The following is a 23,092-nucleotide window of genomic DNA, read 5'->3' on the forward strand; positions in this document are numbered from 1 at the left end:
ACTCCAACTAAAGTTACTTTTCATCCCAGAATGAGATGGGAGAAATGGGTTCTTTCTGCTAAAGTGGGCATGGCCGATATTCCTGCAGGGGGTAAATGTTGACTCTAGTGGCATGTTGAGGTAATGCTAGCTTTTTTTTTGGCCATTTGTTGAATAAGCAACTAGCTGTCTTAGTTACTGTTCTGTTGCTGTGAGGAGACACCATGACCAAGGCAACTTATAAGAGAAAGCATTTCATTGGGGCCTTGCTTAGAGTTTCAGGGGGTCAGTCCATGATCATCACAGTGGGGAGCAGGGGAGCAGGAGGCATGATGCTGGAGAAGAAGCTGAGAACTCACATCTGATCGGCAAATTGCAGAGAGAGAGAGAGAGAGAGAGAGAGAGAGAGAGAGAGAGAGAGAGAGATTGGGACTGGCATGGGCTTTTGAAACCTCAAAGCCCAAACCCAGTGACACACCTCCTCCAAGAAGACCACACCTCCTAATCCTTCCCAAACAATTCCACCAACTGGGGACCAAACATTCAAACATACGAGGCTGTGGGGGCCATTCTCATTCAAACCACCATGTGATGATATATTGTGTACCCTAATAAAATTTGCCTAAAGATCAGAGAGACAAAGGAACAAGCCATAGCCATGTCTTGCCTCTAGGACTCCTCAGCCTGAAAAGGCTCTCTAGCTGAAAAGGCCTCTAGTCAAAAGGGCTTCCTCAGCCGAAAAGCTTTTGTTTCTTTCTCCTCATGCCTTATATACCTTTCTCCATATCACTTCCCTTAGTGCTGGGATTAAAGGCGTGTGTGCTTCCCAAGCAAAGGCATGAGATCTCAAGTGCTGGGATTAAAAGTGTGTGCCACCACTGCCTGGCTTTGTTTTCTCCTAGACTGAGTCAATCTCATGTACTTCAGGGTGGCTTTGAACTCACAGAGATCCAGATGGATCTCTGCCTCCCGAGTGCTAGAATTAAAGGTGTGTGCCACCACTGCCTAGTGGCTTGTTTAATCCAGTGGCTTGTTCTGTCCTCTGATCTTCAGGCAAATTTTGTTAGGGTGCACAATATATCACCACATTTCTCATATTTTGTCTAAAATCATAAAAGAAGGTTTGTAACTAATATAAGAAAAACTATATACAACAAGTACAATAAGTATATACAATATATACAATAAGTATATATAATATATATAGTCAATAATTACACTAACAATGTCAAGTCCATAGACATTTGACAAATTCAGAGAAAATACTCCGTTATCTATCCTATTTTGTAGAGTTCAGAATGTTGTACCTAATTCACTTTCTATCCTAACTTGTATTACCAACTGGAAAGTGTCTTTTGATGTCTTTCAAACAAACACTTTTCACCTCTTTAGTGAGTTTCTTTTCTGAGTTTGTTAACAAGGAAAACTAAACTATCTCATCTTCAACTCCCTCGGAGACCTGAGAAGGAAATAATACTAACTGCGTAAGCAGGAAGTGCAAATAAGTGACTTCCAAAAACTATTAGAAATGACAGAAACAACTGGCTGCCAGACAGTCACCCAAGGTTCCTCTGCAATGTTGGGGCATCCATCTCCAGCCTACAGGTCTAGCATATCTGACAGACTTATCTGCGAAGCAGGACTTTCTGAAGGGCATTCCTACCTTGTCTTGGCAAGATTCAGCAGTCCTTTCTTTTGTGTCCTGCTTGTCTATTTGGACAGCATACTGTCAGCAGTTGAGCCAAGGGCATTCTTGCCCAGTGGCTAACTTCTGCCACAAAGAAAATAAACTCCATGTGGCATTTCCTCAGTGCCCATCATCTTCTCTGAAGTAGATTGGTGCTGCCAGGAGGAAACATGTGTCATTGTTAAAAACAAACAAACAAACAAAACCCCTATGTTATTAAAACATCTTAAATGCCATATTCTGTAGATCTCTGAAATGTTTGAAGATGACCTGTGAAGATATCTAAAATATATCTCTGTTTGACCTTGAAAACATACCCAACCTGACAAGTTCCATTGTGATAGGTGACTAACTACTAACCTGCCTTTCTTTATATCCTAATTAGTTAGTAATAATAACTTTCAAGGACTAGCAATTTGCATTACAGTGTTAAATGAGTTGTATAGATACAATACCTTGAACAAGATTAGAAATATATGTGCAGTGTATGTTCCAACAAAAATAATCTCAACTTTGTATCAATATACACAGTTTGTATACAATATATAAAAATCCAATCTAATGTAAAATATTTAAAACTAGTAGTTGCTTTTCAGAAGTAGTTTCATTAATCTACCCCTTTATCCTGTTATTTCTATCTCTCTCTCTTTTTTTTTTAGGGTAGATACAACAATCTACCCTTTTATCCTATCATTTCTATACAATACATTTCTATATCACCACCACAGTGTGATGACTGACATTCATGCAGGTGGTAAATGTTAACTCTAATGTTGGTATAATGTTAGTTTTGTTAACCATGTGTTGAATAAACAATTGGGTAGTACATAATTCTGGATCTGAGGTTGGAGCTCTAATGCATTATTTATAGTACCTGTACATACCCAGTATTGCGCTGCATCTTCAAATTGGCTCTTCCTGCAGCTCCTGCTCTGGCTGGGAAAACGGACCATATTCTGTGAGTTGAGCCCTTGGGTGTTAGCTCTCCAGCGTGGCCACTCTTTGCCTGTGTGTGTGTGCTGGGCAGATGCAGGGAGGAAGCCAGACGGCAGGTAGAGCTTTGGAGTCCTGTGGAGAACAAAGACTGGACAGAGCTGAGGACAGTGGGGAAGAGGATGACCCAGGACTCTGGGGCAGCTGCCGGAGGGCTAGAGGGGCTACCCGGTTAGTACAAGCCTGCCAGCCTCCAGATTCCAGAAATGGAGGGTGGAGACAAGTCTGGGGGTCTCGCAGAAGCTGGGTGACCAGAAAAAGTCGCCAGGGACCAAGCAGGACACTTAGCCAAGCTGACCTGGGTCGGCACCTCTGACCAAGGTCATATAGAGACTCAGAGCTACCCTGCAGGGGCATGTGTCAAAACTGTGAGAATGAACACCAGGGGGCGACAGAGCCCAACCAGGACAGGGACATGCTAAGGATGTATTTCCTCCTATGGCCAGCAGGCTGCGCTGTAAGCCAATCCCACTGTGCCACCGGGTCCTGTGCTCCCTGAGGACCTGGTCCGGAGCTTGGCACCTACAGCCCACGAAGAGATACCAGTGATTACTCCCAATTAGACAGAAGGGCTTTGCCTAATGCCACCCGACCAGTCTGTGACCCCAGTCCTTTGAGCAGCCAGCTTCTCATCATGCCTCCGCAAAGATTCAAGTCACAGAGTCTGGCTGATTCCACAGAGCAACAACCCACCCCGCCCACGCTACATCATCGTTAAATCCTGTTGCAGCATCCCTAGAACCACAGACTTCTCGTCTGCCTCTCAGCTCCACAGTCAGGAGCCTGGGTTTGCTCGGGTTTCCCGGAACTCCGGCCTCTTTGTCAGATCAGTCGGTTCCTTGTAACTGCAGGACCGAGGCTCCTGGAAGTAGAGGTCCCCTGCAGCACTCTGACACAGGCTTTCTCCACCACCAGGGGGTCGCCTCGTCACAGTCGACAGGAGGGCTTCTGGTGCTGCACCTTTTGATATGATGAGGGTAGACCTGCTGGGGATAGCCTCCCCATACAGGTACAGGAACCCGCAACCTCAGGAATCTTAGAGTCTGTGAGCCCTGAGAAGGGGTCTCCAAATCCAATATTGCTTCCCAAAGGAGACATGGCTGTGCCTGCTTCCTGAAAAATCAGGGATTTACTGTGAAGGGAAGGAGGGAAGGATGTTAACATCTTTTAGGATTTCTTGCATAGAGACTTGCTGTACTTCAATATTTAAAAAAAAAAAAAAAGGTTTTTTTTTTAGAAACAGGTTTTCTGTGTGTTACTTTGGTTGTCCTGGAACTCTCTCTGTAGACCACACTCGCCTCGAACTCACAGAGATCCGCCTGCCTCTGCCTCCCAAGTGCTGGGATTAAAGGTATGTGCACTACCACCAGTTTAAAAGATTTTAAGTGGTGTGCATACCTTATTCTACACGCAGCAAGGCAGTTGGATTAACCTAAGCTATGTAGCAAAACTCTATTTCCAATCAAATCTGTTTATGACTAAAATTGCTAATGGACTAAGCAGGCAGATGAATAAAGTCAGGTCCAACATCCAGAGAGAACACAATCGGACTTTGGAATTTAGTCTGCACAGGACACACTAGTCAGTCAATAAATAACCCTGGAAAACTAATATGTTTTCAATATACTACAAGTGTACAATAATGTACCTAGTGTGGTACCAGTAACACATGACAAACTGAGCTCTGAACAAGAGAACATGAAGTTTAGAAACAGATCCCAGGAGATCTGAGTTCAGTATCTAATAGAGGTAAATTTTTATTATGTATTTATTTAGAGGCAGGTATCAAGCTGGCCTCTAATTCACTATGTGACTGACGATGACCTTAAACTTCCAATCCTCCAGGCTGACCTCCAGAGTGCTGAAATTACAGACATGCACCGCCACACTCAGTTCATAAAATCCTCAGGATTAACCCTGGGGCTTCTTTTGCACGTGCTAGGCAAGCATTTTAACTGAGCTACATCTCCAGCCCTGAAAATTTAAATCAGACAGGAAAAGGTGTATTATTTTGTAAAAGATATTAAACAACTGGTAATTGAATGGAAAAAAAAATGAAATGAATTTCCAAAACTCCGAGAGCCAGTAAAGTTGATGGGTTTTGTCACACGAAGTCACTATCACTTACCTATGCTCCAGAATGAATGCTATGGCTGCACATGCCCATGACCTCAGCCTTGGGAGGCAGAGGTGAGTCTGAGTTCAAGACCTGCCTGCTCCTTATAGTTCTACACCAGTCAGCATCACACTGTCAGAGCTTGTCTCAGAAAACAAGCAAAAACAACAACAAAGACCCCCACAAAGTCCCAGAATGAGAAAGTGTGAGATTTGCTTTTTAAACACTAAATTCATTGTGGAAAAGGCCTTTAAAAAGTGGGAGCACACTGGCAGTGTTGTTAAAGCTGCAGTGCATGCCGTGGGAGCACACTGACAGTGTTGTTAAAGCTGCAGTGCATGCCGTAGGAGCACACTGACAGTGTTAAGCTGCAGTGCATGCCGTGGGAGCACACTGAGTGTTAAGCTGCAGTGCATGCCGTGGGAGCACACTGACAGTGTTGTTAAAGCTGCAGTGCATGCCGTGGGAGCACACTGACAGTGTTAAAGCTGCAGTGCATGCCGTGGGAGCACACTGGCAGTGTTGTTAAAGCTGCAGTGCATGCCGTGGGAGCACACTGACAGTGTTAAAGCTGCAGTGCATGCTGTGGGAGCACACTGGCAGTGTTGTTAAAGCTGCAGTGCATGCCATGGGAGCACACTGACAGTGTTGTTAAAGCTGCAGTGCATGCCGTGGGAGCACACTGACAGTGTTAAGCTGCAGTGCATGCCGTGGGAGCACACTGGCAGTGTTGTTAAAGCTGCAGTGCATGCCATGGGAGCACACTGCAGTGTGTTACTGATGCATGGTACTGCAGTGTGCATGCATGCTGCAGTGCATGCTGGGTGTTGTTAAAGCTGCAGTGCTGAGCACACTGACAGTGTTAAGCTGCAGTGCATGCCGTGGGAGCACACTGGCAGTGCTGTTAAAGCTTCAGTGCATGCCGTGGGAGCACACTGGCAGTTAAAGATGCAGTGCACACTGGCACCAACCATGTTAATGCATGCCCTGGCTTTCTGATCCTCTTCCATCAGAAGGGAGTCTTGAAGCTGGAGATGCTCAGTGCAGGGGGGCACTTGCCTAGTATGTTCCAGGTTCAGGCCTCAGCAACTGAAAGTTTCCATTTTCATTCTCTTAAGATGGTCCACTGGAAACCCAGTCTCTAGGCCCTAAGGATGACCAAGATGTACAGTGAGGTCCTGTGTAAATGTTGCTACAAACAATTCAGCTGCTGGTTGGCATCAACAGCCAAACACAAGTGTGAGAAAGGCTTCAGGTGACCAGCCCACCTACTCCCTGCCCGCCACTGTGTGTGTGCAGTCTAAGACCCCCAGAAACCATAAGCAACGACAGGAAAATGGTGCCTGTTGCTTTAAGCCACGTGTTTGGGAGATCATTCATTTTGCAACATAGATACGTGATGGTGACTCTGTATGACAAAGCCTAGCAGTCATAGAAATAAAAACATTCTGCATTAAAAATTTTTTTTACAAGAGCTGAGTATAGTAGAGGACCCGTGTGATCCCAGACTGAGGAGGTAGAGGCAGACTGTGTCCCAAGCAAACATTAATCAAATCAGGCATGGGTGAGTCTGGCTCTGTACTAGAGTACTTTCCCAAGATGGGGGTGGGGTGGGGCTGGAGTCCATATTTATCACCATCACCCCACCCCCAAAAAAAGGAGGGAAGGAAAGAATTGATTAAATCACAGAATACACAGAAAACTGGGAGACATACCACATATTGGCAACCCCAATCACAGACAAGTGGCTAATTCCTTATTGTGCTACCAATTCCCAAGACAATGACAGCCAGGCCAGCTGAAGAAGCCAAGGGCAATAACAGGTCCTGGGGATGAAGTGGCTCTTCTTACAAAGGAAAAGATTTATTTTTCTTGTGGTTGAGTGTTTGCCTGCACACATACATGTGTACCATGGGGGCCGTAAGAGGGCATCAGACCCTCTAGAACTGGATTTATACATGTGAGCCAACTTGTGAGTTCTAGGAACCAAACCTGGGTTCTCTGCAAGAGCTTTTAACCCCTGAGTCATCTCTCTAGCTCCGGAACTCTTAAATGTGTGAGCAGGCTCATCTTTGCTCAAGAAAGAGCTGAAAATTGAAACCGTGATACATTACTATTTAAAAATGGTATCCTGGGAAATGTGTGCTTTTTATACATTGCTGTTAGGAAATTAAATTGAACAATTTTCATGAAAAGTATTTTGGCAGGATCTATCAAAATTTGTAGTACTCATATTTTTCTTTCTTTTTTTGTAGCGCACATATTTTTGAGCCAGTAATTCTGCTTCTAGGAACTCATCATGCAGATGCAGTTACAGAAGTTCAAACTGTTACAGAGTTGCTGACCCCTGGGAAAAGACCATAGAGCCAATCGAATTATAGTTAAAAGGTTTATTGATTACTGCTAGCAGGATACACAGTCTCTGAGCCAAATTGAGATTGCCATATGAAGGGGGCGGGTGAGGGAAGGACTTTTAAAGACAAAATCCACAAGAAGACCTTGAGTATCTGCACAAGCAAGCCAGGAGCTGTTGTGCTCTGCCATGGTTAAGTAGTCAAGGCAACCTCAAAATAGCCCTTGAATGTCTGCAAAAACAGGTCGCAGAACACAAAAAGCTGTTCATCGTAACACAGCAAGTAGATGGTCACCTCTGTACATTTCTGGTTGGGGGTCACTGAGTCATGGTTGCTGGGAACTTTCTTCCAGGGACTGGAGTCAGAGGCTTGTGGTACCAAGATGGATGCTTAGCATAAAAGGAAGTTTCTTTAGCCACCACAGAACTCACGTGTGTCAAGAGCTCTTCATTGCAGTATCATTAGAGCAAAATATGGGAAGCAACCCAAGCGTCCATCCACAGGGCTGTTTCTTGTTTATGACACATTCCTACAGTGCAGTTCTGCACCCATAGAAAGAATGAGGCAGCCAGGCAAGGTGATGCGGGCCTGGAGTCGCAGCTGCCTGACAGACGGAGGCAGGAGGCTGTCAAGTTCAAGGATAGCCAGGGCAACTTATTAAGACACTGTCTCAAAACAGAATGTTAAAGGGACGCTGCGGGTGGACTGCTCAGAGGCAGAGCACTTGCCTAGTGTGCATGGCTCTGGGTTCAATCTCCAATCTGGGGGTGAGAGAGAGGAGGGGGGGCCGTGCTTCTGGTGTGGAATGACTCCCAAGACATTTCTGTTCAGGGAAAAGCACTTATCACTCATGTGAATGAATATATGTAGCATGAATCTTAAAGAGTCTTTATTAATAAAAACAAACCCGGAGCCAAGTATCGGGGTGATCACTCAGAGAAACAGAACAAGCCACAGCTAACCTCACCTGGCCAACTTCTCAGCTGATCTTGTTTCCTCAGACTGGAAGCCTCTGTGTCCTCATATCTGAATGGCTCTCAGCTGAACTGTGTTGCTTAAAACCTAAAAGCTTAACCAGCCAAATACTTAACCAGCCAAATGCTTAACCAGCCAAATGCTTCTAGTTTCTGGTCCTCATGCCTTGTATATCTTTCTGCTTTCTGCCTCACTCCCTGGGATTAAAGGCGTGAGTCACCATGCTTGGCTGTATCCTTGAACACATGGATTTCTGCCTCTGGAATGCTAGGAGTAAAGGCGTGTGCTACCACTGCCTGTCTTCTGTGTTTAATATTGTGGCTGTTCTGTCTCTGACCCCAGGTAAGTTTATTAGGGTGCACAATATTTTGGGGAACACAATACCACCACATTCCCTGTTTTTTGTCTAAAAATAAAAAAGCTTATAACTAATACAAGAAAAACTATCCAATAAGTATATCCAATATATACAGTCAAAAATTACATTAACGATGTCTAGTCCATTAACATTTGACAGATTCAAATAAAAAACTCCATTATATATATTAACAATGTCCAGTCCAGTAACATTTGATAAACTCAGATAAAAAATTTTCATTACTTATTTTATTTAAAACAAGTAGTTCCTTTTTAAAAGTATTTTTTCTTTTCATAATAGATTCAGTAATCTACGTTCTGTCATTTTTATATCTTCCCCTTTTTCTTTTTAGTGTAGATTCAGTGATCTACCCATTTATCCTATTATTTCTTTATCTTTTTCTTAAACAAAAACTCTGAATCTAATCTCCTTGTTCAGCTTTTTTCCTGACCATTAACAATTAACAACTTGTAACCAACCATCATAAACAATGACAATATCCAAAACTCATTAAACGACCAAAAACCTCCCATCCCACCTCTTGGGAATGTGGATGTCGTTTTCTTAAAATTACTTCCTCTTTCCAGAGGTGAAGACATCTTTAGGGGATCCTGAAAAGAAAATTTTGGGTTAATTGTCAAGTCCTGTATCATTTGTCCAGTCTCTGCATAATAGGAAAGTTCAGGACTTGTCACAAGTCCTTATTCGAGTAGTCTGTCAGGCTGGATCATCTCAGCTAGCCATCTCAAAATCGTCCTGAGCAGTTTGTAGTCCAAAGCAGATCTTTCCGTGGTGTTAATCAGCTTAATAGCTTTATCATAGTCCATGTGGAATCACCATTGTGGAGTCCTGTCATCTTTTTGAAGATTTCAAAGTCACTGTTAAGCGTGGTCATGGTTCCCTGCAGACTTTTTTTTTTTTTTTTTTTTTTTTTTTTTTTTTGTGTGTGTGTGTGTGTGCCTCCTCTGTGGTTTGGAGTAATCACAGTTTGATAAATGTCTGTCTCTCAGAACCATGAATGCTCTTCCCTCAAAGAGAAAATCTTCACAGCAATTTCTCCCCACCATTTTTCTTGCCAAACTTTTCCAAACTGACCTTTGTCGATGCTTTCTTGTAACATGATGATCCTGGCAATTCTTCTCTGAACAAACAGTGGTAAAACCTTTGTCCCAGGTAGCAGCATCACCGCAGTCACCAACATGATGAGAAGGAGCCAGCAACTTGGAGCAGTAGCCACTGCTTCCATGGTCCCACACTGTTTGTGGCTGGGTCCCGGCCGAAGCTTCTCCTAGGTTGGCCTCAAACTCAGGATCCTCCTGCCTCTGCCTTCTTCAGTAAATCCAACTGGTGTGCGCCACCACAACCGGCCGAGTGTAGCTTGGGTCTGAGCTGGGGCCCACAAGGCCACAGGCAAGCAGCTTTTTCATGAATTCGTACCATGAACGTTGGGCGCCAGATGTAGCATGAATCTTAAAGAGTCTTTATTAATAAAAACAAACCCAGAACCAAGTATTGGGGTGATCACTGGAAGATCAGAGAAACAGAACAAGCCACAGTTAACCTCACCTGGCCAACTTCTCAGCTGATCTTGTTTCCTCAGACAATACTACCACAGATATATGCATGTCCTTTAAAGTTTTCATTTGTGTATGTGTGTGTGCATGTGTGTTAACATGTATGTAGAAGTCATAGGACAAGTTTCAGGAGTTGGCTCTCTCCTTCTACTATGTGTTCCAGGGATTGAACTCAGGTCCTCAGAGCCTGCTGAGCCAGCTCCCTAGTCCTGAATATGAACATATGCTTATATACACATTAAACACTTCTTTTGTTGTTTTGCTTATTTGTTTTATTGAGACAGGGTTTCTTTGTGTAGTCCTGGCTGGTCTGGAACTTGCTCTGTAGATTGGGCTGGCCTCAAACTTAGAGATCCACCTGCCTCTGCCTCCTGAGTGCTGGGGTTAAAGGCATTCATCACCACTACAGCATAAACACTTCTAAAAAATTTTAGAACCTTGAGGAATAGTACCAGCATCTGGGAAGAGGCCACAGGTATGGGAGAGATTGGTGGACAAGGCAGGAGAGAGATCATATTTACTCCATGCCTCTGTACCAAAGCCACTTGTCTCTTATACATTTGTATGTGTGTGTGTGTGTGTGTGTGTGTGTGTGTTTACACAACCTTTGTTGCTATTGAGTAACTTGTTAGCCATTTGGGAAAGGTCTCATATTGAGCCATAGACACAACATGGTCCAAACAGAGAACTTCCAGTATGTTAGAACAGAAGCATAAGTGAGCAAGCCACGTCTTTCCGTGGTGTCAGAAATTCCTGATGGACAACAAACTCACAAGCTAAGTCAGTTTTGCTGGCTTCACGATGCCAATTAATCCCCATTTTCCTGGACCGCTGGCCTTTGATGGTCATACATTCTTTTATTCTAATCTTTCTTTCTTTCCTTTTTGAGGCAGGATCCCACATGGTGTCTCAGGCTGGCCAGGAACTCACTCTGTAGCCCAGGCTGGCCTGACTCCTGACAGTCCTGACCCCGCCTCCTCCCCAGTGGCCTGGTCTTTCGGATACTAATACATTACATTCCACACAGTGTGGAGGCCCAAATTACTCAAGGTCAGAGAATCTGAGCTTGTTTTACCCAGCAGGGCTGCGTAATGGGATGGTGTGACCACGGGCGTGGTTACCAGGTGTTTGGAAGGGTCTATACTTGGCCATACGGTGTGCTTTGATCTTGGGGGGCGATATTTTGCCTCTCCCCTTGACATGTTATAAAAAGCCCTTTTCAAAAAAAGACAAGGCTGTTGGGTGTTGTACCCAGAGTCCCCCAAAGACCACCAAGAGACGGAATCTGACGCAAAAGCAAAGAGTCTTTGTATTGTTAACTCAGGACTGATGCAACAGCAGAGCAGGAGAGACCCCAAATGGCAATGGGTCAGGGTTTGTAAAGCAAAGCGGGACTTGGGGTCTATAGACTACATAGGAACAGACTTGGGATTGGTTTATGTGAGTGGCAAGCATGTTAGTAACTTTTAATTGGCTAGGGTTAGTTGGGGGTTACAGTTACCATTTGGGGGCAGGCCTGGACAAGTCCCAGACTCTGTCTTTGAGCTGCCATGGAGACTGGCTGGCTTCACACGTTTCACATTGACGCATGCACATAGCTCTAAGTTGGTGAGAGGTCCGTCCCCCAGACAGTAAACAACTGGCTGAACCTTGAGCAGTCAGAGTATGTGCAGAAAGGGAGCTACTGCAAGGACTATATCTTTTGTTCAAGGCCCTCCCAGAAACTGCTTGCTCAAGTCTCAGGAAACTGAAATTGAGGCCTGATCTCTGAGAGAAGACTGAGCAGCCTGTTATGGCATCTGCTTGGTCCTTTCATTGGGTATTGACACAGGCCCTTCCGAAGCTATCCTGTGTGTCTATCTTTCTTCTCATCTCATTCAGGTCTCACTTTCTATCTGTCATTTCTTAATTCCTCTCTCCTCTACCTAAGAACCCTTCAAAAGGTGGGAGCAGATCAGAGCTGGACTCCCCCAGACTCCCACAACACAGGTTACAGGGGGTGAAGTGGCTTCAGAGTCCATCCTGGCTCACCTGAAGCTGGAGACAGAGAGCTGACACAGACTCCATTAAACGTTTCCAGAGGGCCAGACAGGAAGCTTCAGGTGTACAGCTCATCGGGCCCAGTGCCATAGAAGACAGGTCCAGGTGACAGGCCGTTTGGAAGGTCAGTTTGAGGCAGCGTGGGAGTCGTGGGCAGGAGAAATTGTGCTTAAACTGGTGTCCAAGGACAGAGACTGAGTTTTCTACTGTGACAATTTCCTGGATGAGGCTCATGGTGAGTAACCAGGTGACTGGTCAGTATGCCGGCCACATTTCAGTCTTGGGGTCCTCCTTTCATAGTCTCAGGTGAGGGGGTTCACCTAATGTGATTGAGAAGCTCCTGTGTCGAGTGTTCCTGAGAGACGCCCTTTGATACATTTGGTACATTTGCTGGTGGCTGATAAATTACTTCTGGTGCTGGCAGATGGCAGTTGGTTTTGTTGTTGTTGTTGTTTGAGACAGGGTTTTTCTGTGTAGCCCTGGCTGTCCTGGAACTCGCTCTGTAGACCAGGCTGGCCTCGAACTCAGAGAACTGCCTGCCTCTGCCTCCCAAGTACTGGGATTAACGGCATGAGTCACCACACCCGGTTGTTAACCTGTGTAAACAAGATATAGAGTCGTTCTTACTGTCATTTTGAATTTTTGCACACTGAATTTTCCTCCCCATGCGTTAGCGGTGGTCAAGTGTTCCTAGGCTCCTGCTTCTGAAGCCAGGACCTTGGAATGCCAGCTTCAGCCCACCACACAGTAAGCTTCAGGGTCATAACCCCCCCTGACCTCGACTATTGCACCCCGGTACCTAGAACTCCCCATCTTCTGCCTCCTACAACACTTTCTAGAGCTGGGATCCAGGGCCAAGCTGAGGGCTTGAGTCCAAGCTCGGCCTCTTAGTGGCCATGTGACTCCATGCAAACATCTTCCCCGACTCCTGTCCTCAGCTTCCGGTCTGTAGATGAAGGAAAGAACAGTGTGAGGAGGGTGTTCCCATGGAAAGTGTTAGTAGGTCTCCTGTGCCTACTAAGGGTCCCATAAACATCGTCAGTGTCCGATGCTCATCACTTTAGGCTCTGAAGCAGAGAGCAGGCTCCAGGGCCCTTGGCTGGCTTTGTGTTCTGTTTTCACTCCTACCAGCTTATAGTACCGTCTGCATGTCACCCGGATGCTTCACCCTGAGGGAGGGAACCATGACCCCTGTTGACATGCTTGCCCAGTGCCCAGTGCCCTTGCCTGCCCTCGGTGTGTGGAGAGAGCTGAGCGGAGTCACAAGCTCCCCCAGCAGGCCTGACCTGGGGCCACCAAAACATCTCTTTGTTTCAATGTTAGACAAATTCCAGGACCTTTCCTTTCTCTGCAGTGGCCTAGCAACACACATCCAGGGCAGTAGGGGAGACATTTGTGAATGTGTTACTTAGGACTGGGTAGCAGAGCAAAGCCGTGGCATGGACCCAGATGAGAGCTGAAAGTGGAGCGAGGTGCACGAGATTCCAGAAACTTCAAGGCCATCTTCTGCTGTGTAGTGGGTTGGAGGTCAGCTGGGGCTACACGCTTCGAAAATAAAAAAGACCCCAGAAGGCCCAGCTTATGGGTCGCCATAAAATCAGTAAAGAAACCACCGTGTTGGCCCCACCCCCAACCCAATCTGAGAGCAAGGCACTCAGCAGCTCTAAGAGCAAAATAAGGCCTGCAGAACTGAAGGACGACCTGGGGTCCCGAGCTAGTCCTACACTGCCTTCGGGATCTGCATCCCTGGCTGTGAAGTCTGGGCTGGCCTTGAACTTGCAAACCTGTCTCTACCTCCTGAATGCTAGAATTATAAGCATACATCAGCACATCTTGCTCGGTGTCTCTATTACAAGCACAGTACATACTTATCCCTCAACAAGCCAAGAGGCAAGTACTATTATAATCCCTATCTTGCAAATGAAGAAACCGAGGCACACACAATTTTAATAATTGTTCATGGTGGTGGGGCTGGCATTCAGCCCTAGGCAGCTGTGGATTTAATGTAGGGAATCATCCTAAATATTAAAGGTATAATATCTGGATTCAGACCTTCTCCCCAAGCCTGAGAGTACGCAGGTCAGGCTTGGCTCAGAGTTTAGTGTGTTTAATCAGAGGCCTCTGAGACACACACACACACAACACACACACACACACACACACACACACACACACGAAGCTCTCAGAGACCTACATTCTCACACACACACACACACACACACACACACACACCACACACACACACACACACAACACACACACACACACACACACACACACACACACACACACACACACACACACACACACACACACACGAAGGCTCTCAGAGCCCTACATTCAGCTCACACAAATGCCTCTTTCCTGGACAATCAATCAATCTCCGGAGCCACAAGCCCCACCCACATTGGGGAGGTTGAGAGCCCGCCCGCCGGCCCCGCCCCCAGCGCCGGCCCCGCCCCCAGCGCCGGCCCCGCCCCCACTTCCGTCGCGGTGATCAGGGCCCGGCTGGCTCGTGTTTGCTGCTGCGGATCGTATGAAACCAGCAAGACTCATGAAGGTGTTCGTCACTGGTCCGCTGCCGGCCGAGGGCAGGGCTGTGCTCGCCAAGGCCGCAGAGTAAGCGCCCGCGTCTGCACCGGGACTGCAGCTGAGCCTCGGCCCGCTGCCCCGTCCACCCGGCGGGTGTTCCCGAACCTCAGACACCCCTGCACTTACTCGGGGTGGATCGGCTGTCTTCAGACACGCCGCTGGGACTACCTTCCAAGACCCCGGTGCCTGGCAGGCGGGGGGTGAAACCAGGACCCCCGAGGCTGGGGCTGGCGCTTGGGGGCTTTGCTTAGGAGTTGCCAGTTGTGTCCGCGGGCGATGGGCTTGGAGTCTTAGAGGAAGTTCTCCCGGGTGCAGCTTGCTTCAGGCTATTGATCTCTAGCCTTTGGGGAAGGGAGATTGCCTACGAGGTAAGAGGTCCGGGCTCTGGATTTACCCTCTGAGGTTAGCTGGCAGGCAGGAGGGTCAGGGACTGTGATAGTCATTGGCTTGGCTCCTTGGATGTTCGACAGGGCCTTTTGGATCTTCCCGTTGAACCGCCTTTGGTCGCTACCCTTGCCAGGAGCTGTGAACACAAACTTTCAGTCCTCCCAACACTGTGCAGTCAGCCTTAGAGCTCCTGCGTCACCTAGGCTAGATGGGCTTGTACCTTGCCCCAGGGTCAGTCAGCTCCAGGTAGCAGACTTGGCCTTTACACTCAGACCTGTCCCGTTGCAGTCTGACCGCCTCTTGACAGTTTGGGAGAAGGTGAGACCCCCTTAGGCTCTCCGTTCTGATGGGCGGGGGGAATGTGATTTGTTCTGGATTTTTTCTAGCATAGTACAAACGTTTCCCGAGGACATGTTTTGTTGGGACTTTGGGTCTTGAAGTGCAGGGACAGGTGGACCCGGGCACCTGCCAGCCACTGTCCTGTACCTCCTGTGCACACACACCGGGACTGCTCTGAATTCAGTGGCAAAGGTTTGGAGGAGCCCCTCACACGTGGGGCTGCTAAGGAAGCACATTCCAGTGCTCCCACGGCTAGGCGGCCTTGAGCTGGCAAGTCCACAGGGCAAAGTTTTCTGTTTTGTGAACTCAGAATTGCAACTGGCCATGGAAGATACGCCCTATTAATCTGATGTAGGACACCCCTCCACTTCTTTACCCTCCCCCAACTTTCTCCACAGCTGGCTGCCTGGAGACTCACAGAGCTCTTTCTGGGGTTGAGAGTGGTCCCTAGGACATTCCCCCTTTCAGCTTAAGCTCTGCTCTGTCCTGGGGGCCGCTCAGCTCTTGTCAGCTTCCCCCACTCTGGCAGCCCTTCATTCCCTCCCCCAACTACATTCCAGATAGTTCGACGCCCCACACACCTGACCTTAACTCTGGCCAGCCTAAAGCCAGAGCAGGTGGAAGGCCGTGTCTGCCAGCTGTGCGTGCTATAGCATCTGGTCAGCCCCTTGCACCCTCTGAGGGGCTTCCCTTCCCCTCAGCTGTGAAGTGGAGCAGTGGAATTCAGATGATCCCATCCCCAGAAAGGAACTGGAGCAAAGTGTGGTGGGGGCCCATGGCTTGCTCTGCCGCCTCACTGACCACGTGGACAAGAAACTTCTGGATGCTGCAGGTATGTGCCGAGCCAGCCTGGGCAGAATTGAGGGGGATCTCGCCCTAGGAGCACATCAGCTTGCTGCAGCTGGCTTTGAGCTGGTCTTTCTGAGGGCACCCCAGTGGTGACTCCACCCGGCACATGTCCCCCATCTGGCTTGTAAGTTCTTGAGAGGCTTCAAGAGGGCAAAGATCACGTGCTGCATGAATAGGGTGGGGAGCAGAGGAGGGCACCATGGGCTCCGAACCTTCCTACTGTGCCAGAGCCTTGCTTTGTGACCTTGAGGTCTCTCTGGGCCTGTGTGCTGCAGGACAGAGGACCCAGCACTGTCTGTGCCCAGCACTGATATGCACCCAGCACAGGTGTGCACAGCTGTGGTCCCAGCTCTTTTTCCTGGGTAGGGTGACCATCACCCTGTGAGCCATACTGCGACAGTTTGCGGAAAGCTTTGGCCCCGGCAGCTGCCAGATTCACTCCCGCCCCTGGCCTTGACCGAGATGCTTAGTGGTGGAGGAGGGCGCATTCGGAGGTTACATCCAGCCGCCACCTCAGCATCTTTGGAGTGTCCATGGGAAAGCCTTTGGTGTGGGTAATGGAGACCCAAGGCCGCCTGGAGGACCCCAGGTGTGCTGTGATTGAGCCCATACACTCCCTGAGCCTGTAGGTGGCAGAGGTGGTTCAGCTTTATACGAGGGACAGAGTTGGCAACTTTCCCCTTCATCTAAGAAATAATAAGTAGGTGTCCCGGGATCGTCCCCAGAGCATGGCTTTGAATCCCATGAGGACAGACATGTGTGTTTTCTGTACTACAGGAGCTAACCTCAAAGTCATCAGCACCTTGTCAGTGGGGGTTGACCACTTGGCCTTGGATGAAATCAAGAAGCGGTAAATACAGCTGGGGGGAGGGCTGAACCAGAGCGGGCAAGAAGGGTTCTCAGCTTGCTCATGTTGTGTGCCCCCGAGAGAGTGCAGAGTGGCCGATACTAAAATCACCCACTTCTGCACAAGCCACTTAAACCCAGGTTAGAAGCCATGGGTGACCTCTGACCCCACCTGTCAGGTTTACTATCCCTTCTGATCTCCATGGTATCCTGGAAGTAGAAAAGGCAAGTGTCACTGTTTCCCTTTCCAATGAAGAAATCAGGACCAGTAAGTAGCCTCTTGCTCCAGACCTTGAGCCCTGGTCTTGCTCCCCATAGTGGGAGATGATGGGAGTGAGGACCGGTTACAGTTCTGAGCTTCCTGGCAGTCAGCGCTAAGGAGGAGCAGGGCGACCCCTCGGGAGTGACCCATCAGGAGACACTGGTGAAGGTGCCTGCGGCCAGTGTCACAGCAGATGTTTGGTTCCTAGCGGGATCCGGGTGGGCTACACGCCAGGTGTCCTGACAGATGCCACCGCAGAACTCGCTGTCTCCCTGCTACTCACGACCTGCCGCCGGCTGCCAGAGGCCATAGAGGAAGTAAAGAAGTGAGTTGATGGCTGGCGGGAAAGCGGGGGCCCTGGGTGCTCGGTCAGCCTGGCTCAGATCTGCTCTGTCTCGAGTGGGGAGAACGCACACAGCTAAAATAGGCAAAGCGCAAGGCAGAGCTGCATTAAAGGGGGCAGGGAGGGAACGGGGACAGACATGGACACGACGACGACGACGACAAATTCTGCTGACCCGGGGGCAGTGGAGGGGACCCAGTAGCTGCTGAACGTAACGCTGCACACCTGCTATGCTGAAATTGACAAGCTGGAGGGCTGGACATAGCCTTGAGAGCCAAAGCTGCCCACACCACACTATCGTGGCTCTTCAATGTGAGGAACAGGAAGCTTTCCCGACGGTGTCCAAGGGCATCATGTGGGGAACACTGTGGGTACAACTGAAAAAGCATTTTCCCAGGCAGGTGCAAGCGTTCTGAGTGAGAAGCCGGAGTCTGGCCCACGCAGAGCCGCAGGGCATAGAGGCAGCTTCTGTGACGCTCTAGAGTGCTTGGTTCTAGAACTTGTTCTGAACCCTAGGTCTTAAGTTTACAGTCGGCTCCCGACTCCCTGGTGGCGCCACCTGAGGCAGATCGCCCTTCTGCAGCCTTCCCTGGCTACAAAAGCAGGGGTGCTTCTAAGGTCCCTTGTGGCCTCGCTTCCTGTGTCCCCTGTTAGCTTCAAAAGAGCCATTCTGTCGTTGGCCACTCTTGCCCTGTGACCTGGAGGCAGGACTAGCTTCAGACCAAGGCCAGGAGTGCTCAGGGTGGGCTCCCAAGGCCCCTCACCTCTTCCCAAGGTCGGGCTAATCACCGCCTCTCCTCCCCACAGTGGCGGCTGGAGCTCCTGGAATCCCTTATGGATGTGCGGCTACGGACTCTCGCAAAGCACTGTTGGCATTGTGGGGCTGGGGCGCATAGGTGAGGCTCCCACCACCTGCTCCCCACCACCTGCTCCCCACCCTTTTCCTTGGGTTGAGTCTCCAGTGCCATGAGCCTGGACAATGCGTGTCCTTCAGGGAGGCTGTGTGTGTGGCTAAAAGAATAAAAAAAAAAAAAGCAAGCTTAAGAGTTCCAAAGAACTCAACTGGCTCACAGGAGCAGTTTGCAGAGAGCTGGGGTTCTTTTGAGTGTGCTAAAGAACGTGAAGGAGTCGGGGGTGGTGGGGGAGAGTGAGGTAACCTGTCTGGCCAGCCAGCAGTCCTTGGAGCTTCTTGGAGGAGTCCAACAACCTGGGGTGTGTTGGGGTCTGAGGACCCAGTTGTCCAAGCCTGTTGGCAGTAGCATGTATGAAAAACTCTTCTCGGTCAAGTTGGCAGTAGGGCTGTGTTCACAGAAGTAGAGAATTCAGGACAGAGGGAACCTCTTGACCCCCTGTCTTCAGAGGTGCCACATCCGGTTCTTGGAGAAAGTCAGCAAATGATCCTCACGATGACTGGGACTGTGTGAAGCCAGTGTAAGCCAGTTCGCTTAGAGTGTGGCACTGTCTAAATCCTTGAGAACAGTATACCGTCCGGGGACTAGTTACAGTGGGCAGCCTGGTCCACTAAGTCAGAAGGATCCACTCTAAGGGTCAGCTGCACTCCCCTCTAGAAGGCGGGAGGGAGCAAGCTGTGGACTCCTTGCCTCCAGGTCAGGCGATTGCGCGACGACTGAAACCATTTGGTGTCCAGAGATTTCTCTACACGGGGCGCCAGCCCAGGCCTCAGGAAGCAGCAGAATTCCAGGCGGAGTTTGGTAAGTAAAACCCCGATTTCTCCTGGAGTCCATCTGTGCTCCATGATGGTGGTGGTGTGTGTCGTTTGCAGGCAGAATGCAGGAGCTTGAAGTGTCAGGGGCTTCTGTGACCCTTATAAGTTATCTCGTCTACCTGCTTGGGACACAGAAGGCCACTCAGGAGCACAGACCTCCAGCATGTGTCCTAGACCTCGAGTTTTCTCATCTAGATGGGGATTCCTAGCAATTGATATGTTTCTGCCCATCTCAGAGCTGACGTTACAGGCATACTCAGGATGTTATGTGGGTGCCGGGACCCGAACGCTGGCTCTCGTGATGGTTTTAACTGCTGAGCCATCTCTACAGCCCCTCCATCATGGTTTTTGAGACATGGTCTCCCACTGAACCCAACACTCACTGATGTGGCTAAGAGTGGCAGGCCAGTGAGTTCCAGGGAGCTACCTGTCTCAATCTCTCCAGGGTTAGCATTACGGTCTTCCCTAGATTTTCAGGTGGGTCTTGGGAATCCAAACTCAGGTTCTCACGCTTATGCACTGGGCACTTTACTGACAGACATCTCCCTAGCCCACTGATTTTAGAGACAATTTCACTATGTAGCTCTGGCTGGCTTCCAAGTTAAGGTAGCCTCCTGCCTCAGCCTCTAGAGCACTGGAATTCTGGTAGTTGCCATCATGCCTGGCATCCTAGGAGTTTCTTTGTGGGAGGTGGGAACTACTTCACGTCGTGGCCTCTGCCACCTTACCGTCCCTCACTGGTACTCAGTCTCTGATGAAGCCCCCGCGTGTCTCCCCCCCCCCATCCCCCCCAGTGCCTATTGCTCAGCTGGCTGCAGAGTCGGACTTCATTGTCGTGGCCTGCTCCTTAACACCTGCTACCAGGGGGCTCTGCAACAAGGATTTATTCCAGAAGATGAAGAACACAGCTGTCTTCGTCAACATCAGCAGGTAGCCGAGGGCTGCTCTCATCTCTGGGTCCCTCAGCACCCCCGGAGAGGGCTGTTCCTACCACAGTGACCTGGATTTGCTGTCCCTATTGGTGGTGATAAGTGAGTCAAGATGACATGTCAACCTCTGTGAATCAACAGCTCAAATACAGGAAAGGCCCTTCGAGAAATGGGTGAGGAAGACCAGTGAGCACAGGGCCCAGCCTTCCTATTCCCTGCAGGAGCCCAACCTTGCTTAGGGCTTGGCTCACCACAGTAGTGTGATTCTGGGAGCAAGTCACCAGGGGCTCCCGACAGGCCCACTTCTCTGCTACAAAGAGTGAGGCCTACAGAGGGTCTTCAGAGTCTGTTAAGTACTCCCATCCCCCAGTGTTCTGGAAGTTAGGGTTTCCTCGGGAGCCTAGGCAAGTTTGTTAGCTCTGTCACAAGCAAGGCTCGAGTCAAAACTAGCATTCATGTGCAGACCGCCTGAGAAGGCAGTGCCAGGTGATGAGTGGAAAAACAGTCTGTGGGCTGTTCTGCCCTAGAGGTGGCTTGGGCGGAGGGGGTGTCTGGGCCCCCAGATCACCACTCTCACTTCCAGAGGAGACGTGGTAAACCAGGAAGACCTGTACCAGGCGTTAACCAGTGGCCAGATCGCAGCAGCAGGACTGGACGTCACCACTCCGGAACCACTGCCCCCGAGCCACCCGCTGCTGACCCTGAAGAACTGCGGTGAGCGCTGTTTCCGGTGCAGATGCACAGCTACCCTGGGGAGTGCTGGGCCTGCTGGCCATGGAGCTCGCCGAGGCGATGCTAACCCGGAGGGCACAGCAGGCACGGGGAGAGAGTGGGCCACCAGTGACGAGTGTTTAACAGGAATGCGATGCTCAGTTAAGTCTGTCCCAGGGGACAGAGCCAAGGAGAGCATGGGTTTGTCAGAGGAAGGCTGACCACACTCGTATAGCTTCTCATGGGGATAACTCATCACCCTGAATGGCCATTACCAGTGTATGGAGAAGTAATGATGGTGTTTACAACTGGTGTCTGTTATGAAGCTTCTAGCAACCAACAGCTCATTCATGTTTAGGTTTAGGTCTAGGTTTTCCAACATTTGACTCACCAGGCATCAGTGCCCCACTTCAGGGGTTTGGGCCACTCTTCAGCCTTGGGCTAAGTCTCCCTTCTCCCTTTGTCTGAGGGCCCTAGATGCTTCTGGCTACTGCCACTTTGTCAGCTAGGGCAGTGGCTCCAGTTTCCTGTTTCCTGTCTCCTGCAGGGACTGAGCCACTGGCTGCCAGGTGCTGCCCTAAGGGCTTCTGCAGGTCTGGACTGCAGTCTGAGACGGTGCCCTTTACAGGCTCCTGAGGACACAATGCTGGTGCCTCTGGCCCTGGGAGCATTTTGAGACCCTGGCCTCGGTGCCTGCCTTTCCTCTCTGTTCAGGAAACGGTGGTATTTCTGTCTCCAGACTCACCGAGAGGCATCAGGGCTATGGATGTCCCTCGGAATTCTGGGGAGGAAGCCCAAACATGTTCTTGCTGTCTCTTGAGTGAAGGCTTCCATTATTTCAGCCCTTGGCAATCCTCCTGATCCCATCCCCATGCCAGCCTGCAAGGAACACTTGGCTGTGATGTGAGGGTTACTGTCCACAGCCAGGAAGGCTGGGGCTAATCCCCATTCATGTCCGCATGCAGCTCCGGGAGGCAGGCAGCTCTGCAGAGATAAATTCCTCATCTGCTCCGCACTGGGACCAGAGGCGCCTGTGCCATCATCTCGAGGGTGCCGGGTGTGGTAGCTGCTAGGCTCCTAAGCTGGTGCCTAGGTTCACCATCCAGACAGGCAACAAGACTCCCTGTTGCCTACAATATTTTAAGGGTTCAGGTCTTTTGTTTGGCTCTGGGCCTCAGCATTTGCTCCACTGAACCCCAACCCGAGGGAATGGCGTTCACAGGGAACTAAGTCCTGAGTCTCGTTCACTGAGCCTGGGAGGACACTGTAGAGGCGCAGTGATAGGCACTGGGGTGGAACCTTTGTCCTGTTAACTGGTAGCCTGGTACCAATGCTTCCTTCTCCCTCCAGTGATCCTGCCCCACATCGGCAGCGCCACCTACAAAACCCGCAACACCATGTCCTCGCTGGCAGCTAACAACTTGCTGGCTGGCCTACGAGGGGAGCCGATGCCCAGTGAACTCAAGCTGTAGCCAGACGGGTTTTCGTGGGCTGGAGACACTTTGCTGGACTGTGGACTCAGGAAAGAGCCTGGCGGAACTCCTCTACTGCATCTGCAGGGGAACATGGGAACTAGCAAATGGGCTTGCCACACCCAAGCCAAAAGCCTGTAATTCTTGCATTAAATCATTTCTGACTCAGCATCGGGGCCTGTGACTGAGGGCACTACACAAAGGCCATCTCTTGTGTTTGCTGACTGGGCGCCTGCTCATCTGCCTGGGCTCTGCTTCCCACACTGCTTTCCCTCACTGAGGAAAGACAAGCAGAACCAGGAAAACACAGCACCTGAACCCAAGACCTAGACCATGGCGAAAGAGCAGACAACATGGAGCAAACTTCTGCAAGGAGCGGTGAGGCCAGCACTGTTGGTCAGCCACAGTGAAGGCAGGATTCCCAGGTTCAGATCTGTCCAGCCTACCCAGTGTTCCCTCTGCACCCCGGGTAGCTCCTCCCCAAGGCCAGGCCACAGCGCTGCCATTGCAAAGCTCCCAGACAGCCACAGCACAGGCAGGCAGGTGCGGGGACAGGGGAC

General features: G+C 49.6%; 1 protein-coding gene across 3 annotated transcripts; it reads left to right on the forward strand.

Annotated features, from left to right (window-relative positions):
- Nucleotides 1–14,544: 14,544 nt before the first annotated feature.
- Grhpr (glyoxylate and hydroxypyruvate reductase) lies at nt 14,545–22,703 on the forward strand. Of its 3 annotated transcripts, none has more exons than XM_037202575.1 (9): nt 14,545–14,695; nt 16,096–16,226; nt 17,021–17,093; nt 17,560–17,676; nt 18,502–18,590; nt 19,302–19,406; nt 20,215–20,350; nt 20,933–21,063; nt 22,411–22,703. In XM_037202575.1, exons 1-9 carry the CDS (start codon nt 14,613–14,615, stop codon nt 22,530–22,532), a joined length of 987 nt encoding a protein of 328 aa, XP_037058470.1. In that variant the 5' UTR covers nt 14,545–14,612; the 3' UTR covers nt 22,533–22,703. The 3 variants fall into 3 exon arrangements, with proteins under 3 accessions (XP_037058470.1, XP_037058472.1, XP_037058471.1); XM_037202577.1 differs by lacking the exon at nt 14,545–14,695 and adding an exon at nt 14,752–15,036; XM_037202576.1 differs by lacking the exon at nt 14,545–14,695 and adding an exon at nt 15,068–15,373.
- Nucleotides 22,704–23,092: the final 389 nt, after the last annotated feature.

This window comes from Peromyscus leucopus, chromosome 2, assembly GCF_004664715.2.
Source record: "Peromyscus leucopus breed LL Stock chromosome 2, UCI_PerLeu_2.1, whole genome shotgun sequence".
NCBI classification, from domain to species: domain Eukaryota; kingdom Metazoa; phylum Chordata; class Mammalia; order Rodentia; family Cricetidae; genus Peromyscus; species Peromyscus leucopus.

Bases quoted from the DNA above. Each gene is read 5' to 3' on its own strand.
- Grhpr (XM_037202575.1), top strand. From the start codon at position 14,613: ATGAAACCAGCAAGACTCATGAAGGTGTTCGTCACTGGTCCGCTGCCG. The intron at 16,227-17,020 runs GTATGTGCCGAG...TCTGTACTACAG, and splicing joins GAAACTTCTGGATGCTGCAG to GAGCTAACCTCAAAGTCATC. The intron at 17,677-18,501 runs GTGAGTTGATGG...TCCTCCCCACAG, and splicing joins GCCATAGAGGAAGTAAAGAA to TGGCGGCTGGAGCTCCTGGA.